The sequence below is a fragment of the Monodon monoceros genome, unplaced genomic scaffold, assembly GCF_005190385.1.
Source record: "Monodon monoceros isolate NGI ecotype Baffin Bay Population unplaced genomic scaffold, NGI_Narwhal_1 Super_Scaffold_11, whole genome shotgun sequence".
Classification (NCBI taxonomy): Eukaryota; Metazoa; Chordata; class Mammalia; order Artiodactyla; family Monodontidae; genus Monodon; species Monodon monoceros.
In genome coordinates this window covers 125,355,262-125,377,407 of record NW_021703767.1, presented here as the reverse complement: position 1 = coordinate 125,377,407, position 22,146 = coordinate 125,355,262, and the positions used below count along the sequence as shown (strand labels likewise).

At 46.4% G+C, this 22,146-nt stretch overlaps 1 protein-coding gene across 2 annotated transcripts in view; it reads left to right on the top strand.

The window, feature by feature from the left end:
• The window catches only part of IL20RB (interleukin 20 receptor subunit beta), a 30,600-nt gene that overhangs the window by 3,015 nt on the left and 5,439 nt on the right, over positions 1–22,146 (top strand). For both annotated transcript variants that reach the window (XM_029213634.1, XM_029213635.1), the window contains exons 2-6: positions 9,208–9,334; positions 10,911–11,101; positions 15,189–15,313; positions 17,370–17,520; positions 21,032–21,174. In XM_029213634.1, coding sequence (XP_029069467.1) covers positions 9,208–9,334; positions 10,911–11,101; positions 15,189–15,313; positions 17,370–17,520; positions 21,032–21,174 — 737 coding nt within the window. The remainder of the gene's footprint in view (positions 1–9,207; positions 9,335–10,910; positions 11,102–15,188; positions 15,314–17,369; positions 17,521–21,031; positions 21,175–22,146) is intronic.

The following is a 22,146-nucleotide window of genomic DNA, read 5'->3' as shown; positions in this document are numbered from 1 at the left end:
AGATAGGAATTTGGGGGGAAAAATCAGGCTGAGGCTAATTTCACTAAGGAGCCAAGACTTGGTTCACCTGTTTCGTTTTCATTCATTCTGTATTTCTGAGCGCCTGCTGTGTGCCACGTTCTGGGTGGTTAGATATGAACAAAACAGTGTTTTCTGTCTGCAGGGAACATAAGAACCTGCTGGGAAATACACCTAAGTCTTTAGGGGTTTATCATTCATAGTTTTTTTTATTATTATTATTGAGGTATAGTTGATTTATAATGTGTTAATTACTGCTGTATGGCAGAGTGATTCAGTTATACATATATATATATATACATTCTTTTTTATATTCTTTTCCATTATGGTTTATCCCAGGATATTGAATATAGTTCTCTGTGCTACACAGTAGGACCTGTTTATCCATTCTATATATAAAAGCTTACATCTGCTAACCCCAGCCTCCCACTCCATCCCTTCTCCCAACCCCCTCCCCCTTGGCAACCATCAGTCTGTTCTCTATGAGCATGATTTCCATTTCTGTTTCATAGATTGGTTCATTTGTATCATATTTTAGATTCCACATATAAGTGATATCGTATATCGTTCATAGTTTTAACTATCTTTCAGGTACCTGAAGTAAGGTCTAGATCAGTGGTTCTCAACCTCAAGTGCACATTGGAATTAACTGGAGAGCTTTTAAAAATACAAATGCCAGGATTTCACAGCCAGAGGTCTGATTTAACTAATCTAGGGTGCTGCCTGGTCTTTGGGATTTTTCAAAACTTCCTGGGTGGGGCTCCTTAGAGAAGTGGTTTATTCCATAACTGGGAAGAGAAAATAGAAGTTTGGAGCATCTTGTGGTAAGGAAGGAAGTGCTCAAAAAAGGATGGGGAAAATGCAACAAGGATCCTGGATTAGATCCTGGAATGAGAAAAGGACATTAGTGGAAGATTTGGCAAAATCCAAATAAAGTTTGGAGTTTAGTTAATAGTAATGTACAATGTTAGTTTCTTAGTTTTGACAAATATATTGTGACTATATAAGATGTTAGCATTAGGGGAAGCTGAGTGAAGGGTGTACAGGAACTCTGTGTACTTACTGTCTGCGTTTTTTCCCTATAAATCTAAAATTATTCTAAAAATTAAAAGTCTATTAATAAAAATAACATGAAAAAAGAGAGTGAGAGATGGGAGTAAGTCAAAAGGACACAAAACCCAAAAAAGCTCCCAATGGCCAAAGCTGGAACGATTTGAGTAACAAAATAAATAACGATAGGGCTTCCCTGGTGGCGCAGTGGTTGAGAGTCCGCCTGCCGATTCAGGGGACACGGGTTCGTGCCCCGGTCCGGGAAGATCCCTCATGCCGCGGAGCGGCTGGGCCCGTGAGCCATGGCCGCTGAGCTTGCGCGTCCGGAGCCTGTGCTCTGCAACGGGAGAGGCCACAACAGTGAGAGGCCCGTGTACTGAAAAAAAAAACAAAAAACAAAAAAAAACCGATAGAATAAAATAAATTTCTATTACAAATGGTGGAGAAGGAAGAGCTATTTCTTACAGAATTCCAGTTAACACATAGAAAATCACAAAACATCGCAGCAATGATTGTTGCAAGTAATATCCACCAATAAACACAAAATTTACTGGATGGAAGTTGGGGGAGAAAGAATATTTGCATAGTATCACAGTATCTCCCCTAAGTTATTTATTAATTATAAAGGGGAAAATGGTCATTTTATAGTGAAGACATCACCTTAACCAAGTAGTCAAGGTAAACACCACCAGTAATAAGACATAGTAACATCATGTATTCCCTGTGAGTATGTGCCAAAAATGCACAACCTTAATCAAATCATGAAAAAACATCAGACAAACCCAAACTGAGAAATAGTCTAGAAAACAACTGACCAGTACCCGTCAAAAATGTCAAGGAAAGATTGAGGACAGATTGAAGAAGACTAAGTATAGATATGACAACTAAATGTGGGATTCTGGATTGGTTCCTGAAAAAAAGGAAGGAAAGAAGGAAGGAAGTCAGGCAGGAAGGAAGGAAGACTTTAGGGGAAAAAATCGGTGAAATTCGAATAAATACTGAGGCTTCATTATTGATATTGGACCAATGTTAATATCTTCCTTTTCATATTTGTACTATGGTCATGTGCACCTGGAAGGCTGAATGAAGGGTATATGGGAGCTCTCTGTACTATTTTTGCAGCTCTTCTGTAAGTCTGAAATTATTTCAAAATAAAACTTAAAAAAAACACCCACAAAAAGCCACCTCCCCAGTAATTCTCATGGGCAACCAAGGTTGAGAACCATTTAGAACTCTATATACCAGTGCTTCTCAAACTTTAATATGCTTATGAATTACCTGGGGGATCTTGTTAAAATGCACATTCTGGTTGTGTAGGGCACAGCTTGCAGCCTGAGAGTCTGCATTTCTAATAAGCTCCTGGGTATTGTGATGCTGCTGATCCAAAGACCATACCTTGAGATCCTGAAGCAGTAGATCACTTTCCTGAGGCATGAATTGGTTTGCATACCTTTTGAAGCTGGGGTGGGGCACTAGTTACTTAGGCAGCGAGTGATGCCGGCAACCTGCTTAGCAGCCATGTCCTAGCTCAGCCTTGCTCTTTTCTTCTTCTGGTCACATACAAGGGGATTCTCTTGAAACAATTTACTGTATTCGAGGGAGACATTTTAGGGTATCGTGTCAGTTCATGGTATCAATATCCCCTGAAGTGCAAGCCCCATGAGGTAGTCAGAATGATGGTCCGCCAAAGACATCCACGTTCTAATTCCTGGAACCTGTGGATACATTACCTCCTATGGAAAAAGGTATTTTAAAGATGTGATTAATGTTATGGGATTTTGAGATTAGGAGATTATCCTGGATTATCAGGGTGGGCCCAGTCTAATCACATGAGTCCTTCAAAGCTGAGAACCTTTCCTGGATGCAGTGAGAGAGAGATGGGAGGACAGAAAAAGAGGCAGGAGAAATTTGAAGCATGAAAGAGACTCAACCAGCCATTGTTGGCTTTAAAAATGCAGGAAGGAGGAGCCATGCGCAAGAAGGTGGGTGGCCACCAGCAGCTGGGAATGGCAAGAAAACAGTCTCCCCTGGAGCCTGCAGTCCTGCCAACACCTTGATTTTGGCCCAGTTAGACCTGTGTAAGATTTCTGATCTATGGAACTGGAAAATAATAAATCTGTGTTGTTTTCAGATACTACATTTGCGGGAATTTGTTACAGCAACAATAGAATACTAATAGGCCGCAAGAAAGAGGAATCAGCTTTGTGAATGCAGCTCTATGCAAAAAGTGTTGCTTAGCTACTTTCTGCCACACTGAGCACCAGAATCTTAAATAGTCACAGTCACCTGGCTCAAGCCTCTATTGGAAACACCCAAGAGGCTCCACCCAGTGGGCCTTCTTGAGATACTGAGTCAGACTGCTAGAACAAGAACAATTCTCTACAGTGACAGGAGCATAACTATTCACAAGGAACCAAACGATTATACAGAAGATATTCCAATATCTTGGTCTAGCTCTGTTGAGAATTCTCATCCAGTGTGGCTGAGGAAATAATTATTCCCAATTTTGCACCCTTCTCTCTGTGGCCAGTAGTCTTTCCCGTTCACACTGTAAGCGTACTCTCCCCTCCTGCCTTGAGTGTATTCTTTGTTTTTGCATTTACTCATTCACATCAGGAAGAGTCTCTATTAACTGGTTTCTTCAGAGACTTGACTTCAATACACATTACTCCTGGCTGGTAGATGACATTTCTTGTTAATGAGAATGGTGGGTGGATAACAAAGTTTTCTTTTTCTTTTATTTATTTATTTATTTATTTTTGCGGTACGCGGGCCTCTCACTGTTGTGGCCTCTCCCGTTGCGGAGCACAGGCTCTGGACGCGCAGGCTCAGCGGCCGTGGCTCATGGGCCCAGCCGCTCCGCGGCATGTGGGATCTTCCGGACCGGGACACAAACCCGTGTCCCCTGCATCAGCAGGTGGACTCTCAACCACTGCGCCACCAGGGAAGCCCCAAAGTTTTCTTTTTCTCCACTGAATTGTGTTCTCAGGACCACAGTGAGCCTTGTCTAACAACTGGAGGGGATTCACCTATGAAACCCTTCATAGGTGAAAGGAGTCACTCTCAGCTTGGAGTCTGAGCTGAAAATAGACTTCCCTATTTAGTGTCCTAGCATAAAATGGATTTTTCCTCATGTAGGGCCACCATGCTTTCTATGTAACCCAATTAAACATCCCCTGGCATCAGTAGTTCATGGGCATTACTGATTTTCCATCTCATTCCCAATGTGTATGTGTGCTACATAAACAACAGCGAAACAAAGATGGAATTTGGAATATACGGTACAAATGGCATAAAGATATTGAAGATGTTGCCTACAGGGCTCAGAAAGAAGCAGTAGTTTTCATTTTAAGACAGGAATGAGACTGAGTATTTTGCCCATAGTGGAGTTAGATTTGGAACCTCACAGGTAGGAGAAGACAGTTACATAAGTGCAAACTGCTGCATAACATAATGGAGCCACCTAAATTTTGGGACATCTCTTGCTGTTGTCCTGCCTGTGTGCCCCTCATGAAGAAAGATATACCCAGAAACTCAACCTCAGAGTAGTTGCTTAAATCCTTGATGAGTGCCCTGGTCATTAGGACACCTAATTGTTAGGTCTCCCACCCTAAACAGGTGTCCCTCACTGATTTAATTGACTGCACCTAATTCTACAACTTTACTTTTCTCCTAGGTGCATTTCATCCTGTTTGAATTTATCCTTTCATGGTCTTTTAAAATGTATCCTGTCATGCAGATAATCAGAATTAATGCTAAATTTTTAGGTGTGATGACACTATGTTTGTATTTTTTAACTGAAATTTTGTTGAGGTAATTCTAGATTTATATGCAGTTATAAGAAATAATACAGAAAGCCCAGTTTCCCCAATGGTATTTCGCAAAACAATAGCATAATATCACAACCAGGATATTGACATCATTGATACAATCCACCTGTCTTATTCAGACTTCCCCAGCTTTACTTGCACTCGTTCGAGCGTGTGCTTGTGTGTGTGTGTGTAATAGGTTTGTGTATTTATCACCACAGTCAAGATACTGAACAGTTCCAGTACCACAACGATACTCCTGTTGCCTTTTTAGAACCTCCCCCTACTGTGCCTTTCCCCACTGTTCCTAACCCCTGGCAGCCATTAATCTGTTCTCCATTTCTAAAATTTTGCCATTTCAAAATGTTATAAAAAGAGAATCATACAGTATGTAACTTTTGGGGGGTTGGGTTTTTTCACTTGGCATAATTTCCTAGAGATTCATCCAGATTGTTTTACGTAGTGATAGTTTGTTCCTTTTTTTTTTGCGGTACGCGGGCTTCTCACTGTTGTGGCCTCTCCCGTTGCGGAGCACAGGCTCCGGACGCACAGGCTCAGCGGCCATGGCTCACGGGCCCAGCCACTCCACGGCATGTGGGATCTTCCCGGACCGGGGCACGAACCCGTGTCCCCTGCATCGGCCACTGCGCCACCAGGGAAGCCCCAGTTTGTTCCTTTTTATTGGATATACCATAATTTGTTTAATCATTCACCTGTGGGCATCTGGGCTGATTCCAGTTTGTTTATAGACATTGTTGTGCAGATCTTGTGTGACATAAATTTTTACTACTTTGGGATAAATGCCCAAGAGTGCAATTGGTGGGTTGTATAGTAATTACAAGTTTAGTTTCACAAGAAACTGCTGAACTATCTTCCAGAGTGGCTGTACCACTTTATATTCCCACCAGCGATGTATGAGTGACTTTACCTGCACCTTCACCAGGGTCTGGTATTGTTACTTTAAAAATTTTTAGTCATTCTGATGGCTGTGTGGTGCTATCTCAGGGACATTTTAATTTGCATTTCCCTAATAGCTAATGATGTTGAACATCTTTTCATGTGCTCATTTGCCATCTGTATGTACTTTTTGGTGAAATGACTCTTCATGTCTTTTGCCCATTTTCTAATTGAATTGTTTGCTTTTCTACTGTAGGGTTTTGAGTATTCTTTGTATATATATTCTAGATATGAATCCTTTGTGCGATATAGTTTGCAAGTACTTTCTCCCAGTCTGTATCTTGTATTTTCATCCTCTTAACAGGGTCTTTTGCAGAGCAAGATATTTTAAGTTTGATGATGCCCATTTATGTTTCCTTTTATGGATCTTGCTTTTGGTGTCAAGTCTAAGAAATCTTTGTCTAGGTCTGAAGATTTTCTATGTTTTTTCCTAAAAGTTTAGAGTTTCATATTTTGCATTAAGTCTGTGGTCCACTTTGAGTTACTTTTTGCATACGGTGTGAGATTTAGGTTGAGGTTTTTTATTTGCCTGCAAATATCCAGTTGCTCTAATATTATTTGTTGAAAAGGCTATCCTTCCTTCATTGAATTGCTTTTGTACCTTTGCCAAAAGTCAGTCGAGCATATTTGTGTGGGTCTATTTCTGGGATGTCTATACAGTTTCATCAATCTATATGTCTATTTCTTTGTCAATACCACACAATCTTCATTACTGTAAGTCTTAAAATTGGGCAGATTGATTTCTCTCACTTTATTCTTTTTCAGAGTTGTTTCAGTTATTCTCCTTCCTTTGCCTTTGCTTATAAATTTTAGAAAAAGCTGGTATATATCTACAAAAAACCTTGCTGGGATTTTGATAGGAATCACGTTAAACCTGTATATCAATTTGGGGAGAATTACCATTTTAACTATGTCAAATTGTTCGATTCATGAGCACAGTACGTCTCTCCATCTATTTATATTTTCTTTGAAATCTTTCACCAGCATTGTGGAGTTTTCCCCATACAAATCCTAGATATGTTTCATTAGATTTACACCTGAGCTTTTCTTTTGGGGGAGGGAATGATTGTAAATATTTTAAATTTCTGTGTATAAGTGTTCATTGCTAGTATTTAAAAGTACAACTAATTTTTAATGTTTACCTCGTATCCTATGAACTTGCTGAACTCACTATTAGTTTTAGGAGGTTTTTTTGTAGATTCTGTGGGATTTTCTACGTAGCGTGCAAATAGGGGGAGATCAATTACTTCTTTTCCAATCTGTAATGCCTTTTACTTCCTTTGTTTGCCTTATTACAGCTGCTAGAACTTCTAGTACAATGTCGAGTAAAACTGATGAGGGTGAGCACCCTTGCCTTGTTCTTGATTTTAGGGGGAAAGAATTCAGTCTTTCACCATTGAATAAGATGTTAACTGTAGGTTTTTTATAGATGGTCATTATCAAATTGAGATAACTCCCTAATGTTCTTGACTTGAAGAGAGGTTTTTTGTTGTTTTCTGTTTTTAAATCATGAATGGATGTTGAATTTCGTAAATGCTTTTTCAGTGTCAACTGATATGATTGTATGATTTTTCTTCTTAATTTGTTGATGCAGTGGATTACATTAATTGATTTTCAAATATTGAACCAGGCTTGTATACCTGGAATAAATTCCACTTGATCATGGTGCATAATCCTTTTTATACATTATTGAATTTGGATTGCTAGTATTTTGTTGAAGATTTTGGCATTTAAGTGCATAAGATATATTGATGTGTAGGCTTTTGTGTTTTTAAATACACACTACCTTTACCTGATTTTGGTATCAGGGTAATACTGGCCTCATAAATTAGTTGGAAAGTGCTTTTTCCTCTTCTATTTTTTTGAAGAGATTGTATAAAATTGGTGTTAATTTCTCTTTAACTATTTCATAGTATTCTCCAGTGTAACCATCTGGGCCAGGAGATTTCATTTTTGAGAGTTTTAGAATTATGAATTAGAGCTTTATATTTACATAGCTTTATAATCTTCGCATATCTGACTAGGGAAATGCTTTGTCTACTTTACCAGAGGAAGGATGTCAGAGAGGACCACGCTCCACCCTCCCGGGTGGCCTCACTGCAGCTGGCTCTTTTCCTGTTCATCCCTTGGGTGATTACAGGTTTAAAGGTGGGGAGGGCAGGAAGCCTCCCTTGTGGGTACCCTAGGTGTTTCCTCACAGGGCAGGCCGTGGATGCTGAGGGTGAGATCAGGATGCATCACAAGGGTCCTACATTAGGGAAGAAGCAAGGGCACCAGGTGGGGTGTCCCCAGCAGCACCCATCCTCTCGCGGTTACAGCGCTGGATAACGAACAGCAGGTGCCAATCTGGAGACAGGCACACAGATGAAAAGTCCCAGGCAAGGGTCCCAGCCTCATACACACCATGCTGTCGATATTATCACTGCAACTGTAACAGCAAAGGGAGGCAGGTGTTGGGCATTAAAAGAAGAGCGTGTGAAAGTCGGAGGGGAAGACCATATCGGAAGATCCAGACTGCACCCTGGGTTACACGCAAGGATGAACCCTGAGGCTGCAAGGTCCTTACGAGGGCAGGTTCAGCTTCACAGGCCTCTTTGATTCTGTGTGCAAACTGTAGACCCACTGTGTGCACACTCTGAGCACACAGCTGTGTGAGCAGGTGCTTGAATCCCGGCTGGCTCAGAGGGCTGCAGGCTGCCTGGGGCGGAGTCTCCGAGCTGGCTTGGTGCCTTTCTGCACTGGACTCCTTCCACGGCAGACCTGAGCCTGCACTTCTCAGATGGCAGCTGCGCCCTGTTTGGCCTTCTTGGGGACACAAACAAATTGCTTTGCTACCTGAGGATGGCAGTAGCAGGAGAAGGTGGTGATGAGAAGCTGGCAGGAGTCAGTATGGGTTTACCATGTAGGGGTGGGGGGCTCAGGTTTACGCAACTTGCTTTAGGTCACATAGTAAGTGGCAGAGTCAAGGCCTGCATCTAGATCAACGTGACATAAGGGTTGTACATAATGTGCTTCAGTTTCCTCATTTGTACAACAGAGAAACTAATGGTCCTTACCTCCCAGTATGGTCATGAGGATTAAATGAGATAATCATGTGACAACCTAGCACACGGCCTAGATAGAACACGGTAAGTGCTCAATAATATTAGCCATTATTATTATTAATATTAACATGCCATTCAATCACCAAAGGCAGAATTACAATGATGATAGCAAAAATTTAGCATGAACACAAGTATGGTGACTTTAGAGTTGTTTCTAGTTCCTAAGCATGTTTGGCTTTTCATTAGAAACTAACTTGAAGCTGTGGCATTTCCCCCGATGCCAGCCCCCTGATCTCACCTGTCAGCCTGTCTATCTGCCTTGGTCTCAGATGGAGTGGCTGTTCTGCCTGCCCCTCAGAACCTCTCTGTACAATCAACCAACATGAAGCATGTCTTGACATGGAGCCCAGTGATTGTGCCTGAAGAAATAATACACTATTCTGTCGAGTACCAAGGGTGAGTTTTGCTTTTTGTGTGTTTTTTTTTTAGTTTTTCTCTTTTAGACATTAGTTGATTCCTCTCCAGGAATCACAACCTTCATTCCAGAGCTCAAGGAGGCTTTGTGAGCCCAGGGAGAGGTTATTTCCCATGATCTGCATCCTCTGTCTGCATGGGCACTGAGAGAGTTGAAGCAACAAGGGAAGTTGTCCCATGGATTTGACAGTGAACTCCCTGGAAGCACAAACATGTATAAAGACTTTTTGGTGAAGCTTCTTTCCAACAGTGAGTCAATTGTCTAATGCTGAAGAAAATTTTAAGAAGAAACAAGTTTGTCTCTGACTTGAGGTGGAGAAATCACTGGGGACTCAGATCCTTTGGGGGTGGGGGAGACCTCAGTTTTTCCTGACTGTGTGCTTGCCCCTAGAAGCCAAAACAAATTGTGATCCTATAGGTCAGCTGGCCCTTCTCCAGGTGTCCAGGCCCTCGGAGCTGTCAAGGAGTGACAGGGACACAGAAGATGCTCAATATATTTCATTAACAGTTTATACAAACTGAACAACTACACGTGCAGACATTCTCTTAGGCTCACGGGTACAGTCGACAAAGCTTCTGGACAGAGGGAGCTTACATTTAGAGGAGACAGTAAAAAGGTAAAGAAATAAGTACACGAGGCCTGCACTGTCCAGTGTGGTAGCCACTAGACACAGACAGCTATTTAAATTTAAATTAATCAAAGTTAAATTAAATTAAATTAAAATGTCTGTTTCCCAGTCGTACGAGCCACATTTCAAGTTCTTAATAGCCACATGCGGCTAGTAGCTACCATATAGAACAACAGGGATACAGAACATTTCCACCAACACAGAAAGTTCTATCAGGCAGCATTGCTGTAGGTAAGTTCAGATAGAAATCAGCTCTAGGAGGAAGCTAAAAGGCTGATGCAACAGAGAGTTTCTTCTGTGGTAGCTTTTTATCAGATGGTCGGGGAAGGTCTGTCTGAGGATGTGATATTTAAGCCAATATCTGAAGGACAGGAGCAGGCAGCCAATGGGAATGCAGGGGCAGAGCATTTGAGACACAGCGAACATGACAGCCTGTCGGAGGGAGAGCAAGGAGGCCTGTGTGGAGGGAGCATCACGTTTAGGGGTGTAATGAGAAGGCCAGAGAGTCTTGTAGGCCATGGGAGAGAGTTTGGACTCCATTCTAGACTCTTTGGAAGCCACTAAGGAGACAAATATGATGCTCTGCTGAGTGATGCATGGTTTGAAGACTGGCAGGAAAGGAAGCAGGAAAATCAGTCAGGAGACACACAGCAAGGAAAGGGATGACAGTGGCTGAGACTGGGGTTGTGAGCATGCAGATGGAGAGACTGGGACAGAGTGGGGTTTATGCTTGGGTCTCCCTTGTCTGGTGAGAAGGAGTAAGGAAGAAAGGGTGGTCGGTGAGGGAGGAGAGGGGAGAAATGCGTATGGAGCAAATGCTTGTTTTCCTGACCCATAAAAAGTCAGTGGATGCGACAGTTACTTGAAACCATCATTGAGCCTGGGTAGAAGGGGCTGGTGTGACGCTGTCCCCTCCTCTCTTTGGCCAGAGAGTATGAGAGCCTGTACATGAGCCACATCTGGATCCCCAGCAGCTGGTGCTCACCCACCCAAGGGCCCGAGTGTGACATCACTGATGACATCACCGCCACTGTACCATACAGCCTCCGGGTCAGGGCCACCCTGGGTTCACTGACCTCAGCATGGAGCACCCTGAAGCACCCCTTTAATCGAAACTCAAGTAAGGCTCTTCTCTCCTCACTCCCCCGCCGCCAGCAGCCTCCCCTTCAGGAACCATGCTCACTGAGACTGTTGGGATTCTTTTCAGCATCAAATTAGTCTTGCAAAGCCAGAGTACTGTGAACATCAACAGCCCTAACTGCTCCATTTTAAAAAGTCAGCTGCTTCCCACAGGCCTTCCCTCTCATTTTGAAAGAGACTTTGGAAGTCAGTCCTGTCTCTGGAAGGAAAACTGCTCTGGAACTGGGGAGATGGGGCTAGGACGGCCTCTCCCTACCCTAGTAGTGCCTCATAAATCTTACACTGCCTCCCATCTGGGGCCTTACTAACTCCATCTTTGTTGCTGTGTGAGCATCTTCTTCGTGCAATAGGGTCTATACATGATTAGGAACAGTCCTTTGGAAATAAGTAACTTTTCTATAGCAATAGAACCTGGAAAATAATTGAGAAAGAAGTAAGGGAAGAGGGCTTCCCTGGTGGCGCAGTGGTTGAGAGCCCGCCTGCTGATGCAGGAGACGTGGGTTCGTGCCCTGGTCCAGGAAGATCCCGCATGCCGCGGAGCGGCTGGGCCCGTGAGCCATGGCTGCTGAGCCTGCGCATCTGGAGCCTGTGCTCTGCAACAGGAGATGCGACAACAGTGACAGGCCCGTGTACCGCAAAAAAAAAAAAGAAGTAAGGGAAGAATCCAGATTGGTGACCAAATATGGCAGAGTGCAAATAATGGCCAGTGTGTAGAAGGGTGTGTGTGGGGGACCGCAGTAGCAGGGTCTGGATGCCGGGGGCGAGGAAGCAGCTTGTCACATGGTGAAGGGCTTTGACATAAAGCTTGATCAAGTCGGAAGAGGAGGGCCACAGAAGAAGAGAAGGTCTAGGCCAGGTCTGTCTTACAGAACAATCACTCTGGCTGTGGTGTGAAAAGTGAACTGGAGTAGGACAAGCCTTCAGGGCAGGTGAACGGTGAGGACGGGGTTGTAACACTCCAGCTGAGCCAAGGTGGGTCCTGATCCCAGAAGTGGGGAAGGGATGGGAAGAAGAGGACAAATTCTAGAGACATTGCTGAGTTAGAAAGGACAGTGCTTGGGGACCAGTTATTGGGAGACAGAGTGGGGAGAGATAATGATGGCGTCCATCTTCCAGATGGGGTTAGTGGGAGTGTCACCCAAGGAAGAGAACCCAGGAGGAGCGACTGGTCTGAGGGATAAGAGTTGCTGCTGGCTTTGGGCTCTTTGAGATTGAGATGCCTATAGGATATCATGCCACGGATGTCTGATTGGCAGTTGGAAATCAGGCCCTCGGGCTCAGACAGGTCAAGGTTAGACACACAACACAAAATTAATAGCTAGTGGCTTGAGAGCAGGTGAGATGTCCAGGGACAAGACATAAGGACAAAGAGAACCCAGGATAGGCTCCTGGGAAACCTTAGGTTTAAAAACAGGGTAGAGGGAAAGGCACTAGTAGGTGCTGGGCGGGGAGAGGGTCATGGAGGGGAGAGCGGATGAGCTGCTGCTGGGCCTGAAGGAGGCCCCTAAATGGGTCCTTGAGAAAGTGGCTTCATGGAGCCGTGGTGATGGTGGACAGGCTGCCAGCTGGAGGGTTGAATGGAGGCAGAAGGGGCAGGGCAGGTGTGGATGATAACATGACCAGTTGGGACATGCAGGAAAGGCGAGGGAAAGGCCTGCGGTGACCTGATTTCTTGGTGTGGCAGGTGACCCTCTGCTGGGAGTGAGGACAAAGGAAGGTTTGGGGCAGTAATGGAATGAATCAAAGGTTACTGAGGACTATATGAGATTGGGTAGAAATTAGGACGGTTAGAAGGTGAGGGAGTCCACGCTAGAAGGGGCTGAGGAAGGTGAATTTGAAGGGGAAGTTGGCCCTCTAGAGTCAGGCAGGTGGGGTTGAAATCCCAGCTCAGCCCCTTGAGTCCTCATCTGTAAGAAGGGCAACAGTTTGCCTCACTGGGTAGTTGCGGACAAGATGAAAAGTGCAAAGGCTCAGGGCGGTGCTGTCTTATCATAGCACTCAGCTATTAGTAAATATTAATATTAATTACCCAAGGGATGCCCAGAGTTGAGAGCCAGAGAGCAGAGGAAGGAGGGAAGAGCTGGGGGCAGCAGTGGGACAATTGGAATGGATACCAATAGAAATTTTGGTGCCGAATGTGGGCTCCTCTTCCCAGTCTCTTTCTCTAGGCACTGGGAGGATATGGTGGAGGCAGTGGGATCCCACTGCAGGCCCTGGGGAAGCCTGAGAGGCGCTGGAGGGTAGTGCAGCTTTGCCTCTTCCTGCCGTGCCTGGGCAGCACCCAGCACCACCTCCCTTTGGCTCCTAGAAGCACGGGCTCCAGCCAAGGTCATTGCTGGGGGCTGGCAGCTGTTGGAAAGGAAGGCACGGGGCATTTGGAGATTGAGGGAGTGCCTACAAAGCTATGGGGGCGGGTGTGTGCAGTAGCAACTTGTGCTTGAGAAGGCCAATATAAACAGGAAAAGGGCCACTGCGGGAGGAGCTGGGGAAGGGAGTCTCTGTACCTGGCCCAGAAGCTGCTCCTGTGTGGTCCCTGTGCAGGTGAAGTTAGCTGCAGAGTTGGGATGGAATCGAGACTCTCAAGGGCATTACGTCTGTTCTTTGGCCTTTGAAAAAGGTCATGCTGACTTCTCCCAAGACATATGAAAAATCTTATTTTAAGGCTCTCTTGAAAAGGATCTCCTACTCTTAAAGGGAAGCCTGTTGAGAGCAGAGGTTCTTAACCTCAATTATAGGAATTCATGTCACAGGGGAGCTTTAGAACCACTTGTCTCCAGGGCCCAAGCCTAGAGTCTGATTTAAGCGATCTATGTGCATCCTGTTCATCGGGAGTTAAAAAACACCCCACAGCAGAGTCTAGAAACGTGGAAAGACATGGACTCAAATTCTGGCCATTAACTGTGTGATTCTGGGAAAGTCACTCAACCTCTCTGAGGCTGTTACATTATCTGTACGATAAGAACAGTATTTACCTTCTTAAGCTTGCTGGATGGATTAAATGAGATAAGTTTGTACAGTACATAGGACAGAAGTTCTTGTCCCAACTTTGTCAAAAAATTCTCTGAACTGAAATGACATTAGGTCATTTTGTCTAATTCTAATCTCAGCATAGATGGAGATCAGGGGATCCAATTCTAATCATGTTTGACTTAAAACTGGAGGAGTCAAAACATCTCTCTCCCTACTGGAGGTGTTTCAGACGCAGTTCTTGTGGTGCTGTGTGCTCATATGAAGCCTCTGAACTGGGTATGTTTTGTACAGCTGGTCCCTGACTTTCCAAGTCCTCATGTTCCTTTTCCAGGCAGCTCTTCAAATGCCAGGAAATACTTTGTTCTCTGAAAACTCCCTGCAGGAACTGCCTTTCTTTTGAGTGTCCACTGACCCCAGTGCAGGAGGATGTAGCCCAGAACACACTCTGCTAAACTTGCCAAGCCAAGGTCAGCAATTGCGGTGGCCCCTCTGGTCCTGCAGCATCTGGATCTGAGAGGCAAGTCTGGATCCATCATCAGTAACCAGGGACTAAAGACTGTCTGTGTGGGCCCTTCTGTTCTTGGTCTCCTGATAGGAAAGTATCCATGGGGGCTGCTGGCCTCTCTGTTTGGGATCCAGTAATATGAAGGATGGTGCTTGTGCTTATGCTGTAAATTTCTAGAGCTGATTATTGGAATTTGTAAAACCCTCTGATTTTCCAACATCTTCCATTAAGGATATGAGATTGAAGAATCCTTGGACTGAGAATAGAGAGGCCAACCCATCCACAGGCTGCTGATTTGCTGATGTTTGAGAGTTAGCAGCAGCCAGTATATATAACTGATCTATGCGAATTGTAGTAAGTGGTTGTCATTTGTTTTCTTCATTTGCTCATCATTCAAAAAGTGTCTACTGAGCACCTGCTGAGTACAGGAGAAGATCAGTGTACACGCCTCTGCACACCGTGAAGCCATATCCAAACCCCTCCCCTCCCATGAGCCTGACATGTTTCTACTGATGGCTTGGTCATGGTCTCCCTGGACAAAACTCAGTCTTGTCTGGGGCTGGCTTTGATTCTCTCCTTGTCTTGCCAACAGCCATCCTCACCCCACCTGGGATGGAGATCACCAAGGATGGCTTCCACCTGGTTATTAAGCTGGAAGACCTGGGGCCACAGTTTGAGTTCTTCGTGGCCTACTGGAAGAGAGAGCCTGGTGCCAAGGTGAGACTTCCACCCTTGGCCTTTGAGTTAGACTTTGGAGAAGCAGTCACAGACCTCCGAGAGCTGGATGAGGAAAGCCAGCCCCTGCAGTGCTTGCTGTCTGGGGTGGCCTGAGGATGAGCGGGCCTGGGTGAAGTGTGGGAAAGGAGAGATAGGCGTAGGTTGACAATCCCGGCAGCCTCTTCCTCAGAGGACTGCCTTGGTCCAACCCAGACTGTGGCTGGGAGCTGTCTCAGGCCACGTTTGCTAAAGTATGAGGGCTGCCTCCTTGCCCTAAACTCTGCCATAGTTGGATCCATGATACCTTTTCAATGCATTTCTTCTCCCTCATCAGCATGTCTTCTCAGCCATTCTCCCTGCTGTTTACAGGCGGCAGACCAGGGTGTTCCAGATCAACTGGATGATTTCAAAAGCATATGAGGCTGGCACAAGGCTCTTGAGGGTGTGTATCTGGGCAGGGTGCAGAAGTCGGGGCAGAGAGTCAGGAGCTGGCTGATAAACAGCACTAATTCTGAGCCAATGGGCCACCCGGAATGCCTAGATGGGGCGCTGCCCTACCCTGTGGGATGGATGCTGCGGGCTAGGCTGGGTGGGAGGTCAGCTCTCCCAGAGGGAGTGGCCAAGCATCCTGCAGCCACAGCAGCAGAAAGGATGGAGCTTGGGCAGGCCTGTGGATGCCTGTCCAAGCTGAAATGGTGACAAGGCCCACTCGAGTCAGCACAAGGAAAAATAGGCTCTGTCACAGGGATTAATATGGTGCTATAAGGGGCTCTCACAGACTCCATGATCAGAGCAGGCCCAGAGCCAGGCTGCAGCACAGCCTCACTTGCCCAGGGGCCCCCGTCTGTGGAGTCTCTGATTCCCTCCAGTGGGTCCTCTCTATTGCACTCTTTCTGTGGCCCTCTCCCCAGCTCGCTCGCAGGCCCTGATCCCTCACCACTCCTTCCTGCACATGCCTATGGCTGTGCCTTACCAGGCCTGACTCCTCCTCGCCATGTCCTCTCCCCTTGGTCCCTGCTTCTAGCTGCAGGTATCAGTTCCCCAAGATCAGTTCCTAGCAGAGGAAATCTGACTGCTACTGCTTGTCTTATCAGGCCAAGCTTAGGGGTCGCCGGTTGCTGGCTGGCCTCTGATAGACCCTTTCCAGGCCAAAGGTACCCCTGACCTAATGCCAGTGTCTGAGGGACAGGTCATGTGCCCTACCACCCACTCAATGGGGACCGTGGGCTGGGTAGCTTCCCCTGGAAGGTGGTATGTGTAGGTGGAACAGGCAACAGCCATGGTTTCCAGCATTTATTCCTGCTGGGTCAGGTCCCAGGGGTAGGAGGTGGCATTGCCAGGCGGAGGGAGTCGAGTGTGGGACTGATCAGGGGCTGGGCTGGCTGAGAGCATGCAGATCCGTAGGATTCTTCGGGAGGTGCAGAGCCGGTGCTGGGAGAGGAGCCCGTGTCCTGAGCCACCTGGGCCTGGCCCAGACGAGTCTCCACAGGTTCAGACGCAGAGCACAGCCCTCAGGGGGTGAGTGGGGGTGGAGGGGCGTGCAGATGGATGGACAGACAGTGGATGGATGCAAGTGTGAGGAGGCACTGCCCACAGGCTCCAGTGTTCCTGTGCACTGATCCCCCTGGCAGCAGTGGCCCGGCCAAGCCCCCAGTCAGATTTCTGACCTTCAGGTCTCTGTCCAAAGATTACCCTATCAGAGAGGTCTTCCCTAATCCCTATTCTGGTGCCTCCTCATCACTCTCTACCTTTTTGCCCTGCTTCATTTTTCTTCATAACCCTCATCACCACCTGATGTGTGTTATATATGGTCTGTCTTACCCCACATAAGCTCCACGAGAGCAGGAACTTTGTTTTGTTCAGTGCTTACACCAGTGCCTGGCACACCGTAGGTGCTAAATAAATAAATAAATAGTTAAGAATGAATCAATGAATGAATGAGAGGAACATTCTGTATGCATCTTGGAAAGGAAATATTTACAGCTTCCCTTCCCTCCTTCTCCCTCTTTTGTGTCCTGCTTCCCCCAGAGTGTAACTGTTTTCTGTTTTCCTAAAGGAACACGTCAAGATGGTGAGGCGCGGGGGCATTCCGGTGCACCTGGAAACCATGGAGCCAGGGGCTGCACACTGTGTGAAGGTCCGGACGTTCGTGAAGGCCATTGGGAGGCACAGTGCCTTCAGCCAGACAGAATGTGTCAAGGTGCAAGGTAAGACCGCCTGTCTGCTCCTCCTGGGCGATGCTCGTTGCTTGCTGCTTCCGAGTATCCCCTCGGTTTCCCTGACCTGCTCCCCCAGGCTGGGTAGATCCTGTGGTGAAATTGTTCTGCGTTCCAATCCCCCCCGAAGAGAGTCCACCCTGGGGCTGGGCAGGGGTCACTTGGCAGCTGTCTAGAACACTTTTCCCTGAAAGCTCCCGAGGCCTGAGGCCAGATGTTGCAAGGCTGGTTGACCCGGTGGCAGCTGCCTGGGTATCAGAGGGGGGTGCTAGTGAGGCAGCCGGGGCCTGAGCGTCGGACCTCGTGTGGACGTAGCCCACTGTGTAGCACGGCTGCACTCAGCTGGGAGGGGCCTTATAGAAAGTTTGTAGAATCCTCTTGTTTGACTTAATTTTTTCCCTTGAATTTTTTATGGTTTAAAAGCCTGCAGTGAAAAGAAATAAAACAAAACCCCATATCCCATGATTTTGCCACACAAACACCACGAGTGACATTTGTGTATAACTTTTTAGTTTTTTAAAAATTATCATTTTGAGGGCTTCCCTGGTGGCGCAGTGGCTGAGAGTCTGCCTGCCGATGCAGGGGACACGGGTTCGTGCCCCGGTCCGGGAAGATCCCACATGCCGCGGAGCGGCTGTGCCCGTGAGCCATGGCCGCTGAGCCTGCGCGTCCGGAGCCTGTGCTCCGCAACGGGAGAGGCCACAGCAGTGAGAGGCCCGCGGACCGCAAAAAAAAAAAAAAAAAAAAAAAAAAAAGTGATAAGGTACGTGTGGAACCGCCTTCCTCATCCATGTAATTCCCACCCCTCCCCCAGAGGTATTAGCTTTTTGTATATCCTTCTAAAGACTTCTCAATACATTTACAAGTAAATGGGAATATATTTTTATATATTTCCCCTCCTTTTATCACAAATGTTAGCACACTCCATGCACTGTTCTGGATCTTGTCTTTTTCACTTTACATATCTTGTAGATTTTTCCATATCTGAAAAGAACTTTTTCATCCTTCTTTGTAGCTACATAGTATTCCACTGTATGTATATATAACTAATTCAACTAACTCCCTATTGATGGGTATTTAGTTTTTTTCTCCCAGTATTTTCCTATTACAGCCAATGCTTTCATTAATTACCTTGGGCATAGATCATTTGCTGGTATATTTGAAGTATAAATCCCTGGAAGTAGAGTTGCTGGGTCAAAGGGCTGTTAGCCTTTGTGTAGACACATGTTGTTGTTGAATTATATATACACTTTGAGTCTGCTTTTTCACAAATATCACATCCATAACATTTTCCATGTAGATTTTCTGGTTACCATTTTATACTACTTTTTTTGGGTCTTTATTTATCTTTTAATTGAAGTATAGTTGCTTTTCAATGTTGTGTTAGTTTCAGGTGTTCAGCAAAGTGATTCAGTTATACATATATATATATGTATATAAATCTATTCTTTTTCAGATTCTTTTCCATTATAGGTTATTACAAGATACTGAATATAGTTCCCTGTGCTATACAGTAGGTCCTTGTTGGTTATCTGTTTTCTTTTTTTTGCGGTACGCGGGCCTCTCACTGCTGTGGCCTCTCCCGTTGCGGGGCACAGGCTCCAAACGCGCAGGCTCAGCGGCCATGGCTCACGGGCCCAGCCGCTCCGCGGCATGTGGGATCTTCCCGGACTGGGGCACGAACCCGTGTCCCCTGCATCGGCAGGCGGACTCTCAACCGCTGCGCCATCAGGGAAGCTCTCTGTTTTATATATAGTAGTGTGTATATGTTAATCCCAAACTCCTAATTTATCCCTCCCCCAGACCCTCATTTTATACTACTTTTTAAAACCATGTAAGTCAAGCTTGTTAAAAAAATTCGAACAACACAGAAGTATATAAAGTAAGAAGTACACGTTCTCCATTCTCCCCACACCACTCAGGAGGTTTCCTTTGGCAAGTCTGGCATTTAATCCTCCGGTCATCATGTGATGTCAGTACTCAGAGGCACAACTGGGACTGGACTGTGCTTACTGCTTTGTACCTCGCTCACCTTCACTGGGCATTGCTATTGTGAGCACCTGTTAATGTCAGTACATATAGATCTACCTCACTGTTTAAGAACATGCATAACAAGCCAGTATATGGGTGTGCCAAAGTATATGTAACCATCCCCCATAAACAGGTATGTTCTGTGCTTTCCAGTCTTTTGCACTACAACCCGTGATGCAGCGAACAAGTCTGTATATATCCTAATTCTCATTTTAATAGCTGAACTCCTGACCTGCCATGATGATATCCCATGATGTATTAAATCATCCTCCATTGGGGGTATTTAGATCATTGCCATCTGCTTTTGAAGATGATGTTCATTCACTGATTCATTCATTCATTCAGTGAATAATTATTGAGCACTGACTATGTGCCACCTGCTGGCCCCGTCACTGGGATACAGCAGGGAAGTCCCTGCCCTCACCGAGCTTACCTTCTAGTTGGGGAGACAGGCTACAAGGCAGTAAACAAATGAGATGGTGTCCCTTGGTGGTACGTGCTATGAGAAAGCACACCAGAGTGTGCTGGGGTGGCGGAAGGTGCAGGGGTGCTGCTTTGGGCAGAGAGGGGGGCTGGTTATGCGAGGCTGTTGCTCTAATAAAGATGTTGCTGTGAACTGCTTTCTGCATATGTTTCCCTCCTTGGAATTATTCTTTGGAATCCACTCACAGGAGTGGATGAAAGAGTATGAACATCTGTGTATCTCTTGATGTGTACTGCCAACATATTTTCCAAAATCATTGATACAAACTCTGGGGACCCCAGCCATCTGGAAGAGCCCACCAGCTTCTCTGCAGCTGCATTGGCTGTGGCACCCTTCACATCCTGGGTGAGCAGTCCAGCCCAGAGGGGCTAAACGAATAGGACAGAGAGATGGGAAAGTAACCTGTCCCCCCCTTCCGCATCTCCAGATGTTCAGACTTGGCACTTTCTGATACATCACTTAGTAGAATTTGGAGCCAGCCCTACCTGTGTGACCTGGGGTAAGTCACTTAACCCTCGCAGGGGCTTGATATATGAGTTATTATGTGACTGTGTTCTGAATTCAGCATTTTCCTCCATCACACGAATCAATGCCAAGAGTAAATTGTGAAACACACTTTGTTTTCAGTTACTGCCCAGCTCCCTTCTGGGCTGTTCTCTTTTGGTGCTTCCCCCTCATCCTGCCCGGGGCCTGGCCCTCTGCCTTCTTCCTGGCAGTGGCTCAGAGGTACGTGCAAATACAGCTAGTGGCTTAACAGATGATGCTCCTCCCTTTCCCTTCCCAAGAAAAAGATCGTAATCTTCCTTGGCTTTCTGGAAACCAATCTGGATTCTAGAAAAATGGTTTTAATGGTGGTCATTTCGGTCACTAGGGCACACATCAGGGTGTTGGCATCTGCTCTCTTGGCCAGTGTGCAGAGCCAGATCCAGGAAAGCGAGGGAGGCCCAGGATTGTCTCCTAAGCCGGTTCCTGTCTTTCTGTTTCCAGGAGAGACCCTGCCGCTGGCACTGGCTCTGTTCTCATTTGTGGGCTTCATGCTGATCCTCGTGGTTGTGCCGCTCTCCATCTGGAAAATGGGCCGGCTGCTCCAGCACTCCTGTTGCCCCGTGGTGATGCTCCCCGACACCTTGGTAACTGTTCTTTTTCCTTTCAGCATGATGCTGACCCGATGTAGTCTGGGCCTTAGTGGGGCAGGGACACACATATCGTGGGTTTACAAGCATTTGCACAAAGAGGGGAGAAGAGTACTTATAGGAATTCCCTCCTAGTCAGAGGGGCTGGGAGACGTCCCATCACCAGGGGGTGGTGGCCTTCCCCAGGCTCCCATCAGGCCTCTGCTCCTTGCCCCCAGGTCCTGGCACGGCCAAGGCAGCAGGTGTGTAGCCCAGCCCAGGAGGCTCTGCATTCCAGGCGTCATGCATAGTCTTACCCTGAGGACCGGCCTACCGAGCCTTCTTACCTCCCTCCCATCATTGTAACAGCAGCTGCATCCAGAAATATGTTCCAACACAACATAGTCAGTTCATACGCCAAGAGCCTCATGGGTCCTCACGGTGAAGTGCACGTGTGTGAAATTAGGGCGCGTGGAGTCTGCTTTGCCTTTGGCTGGGGGCAGGGGGACTAGCTGGACCTGTGACTACCGAAGGTGAGGGATCCCAACTCCTCACAAGCCAGGGTTCTTATCTTACTCCTGAGGTCACTGGGCCATAGATCTGAGTGTCTCCAGTGGGGACAGGCCCTGTGTGCTGTGCCAGGGTCGGGGAAAAGCAAAAGCAGGTCTCCAGAGATCCCCACACGTTGCATCTGTCTGCTTCCTGTGTACCCTAGCCCCCCACCTCCGCCCCAGACCTCAACCCACCGAGCAGTGCAACAGAACACAACAAAATAATAACAAACAAAAGCAAACCCATCCCTGTCCCCTCAGGGATATCTCACCCTTCTGTCCTGGGAGGATGGGGTTAGCGGTCAGCTTCTCAGAAGCAGCTAGAGCCAGAACTGCCTGCAAGCTATACATTCCTACAGTTCCTTGTCAGCCAGGAGTTACCCCGTAAGGGTCCCTCTTGTGACATCACAGGGCCCTGAGAGCACAGGCCATGCTCCCC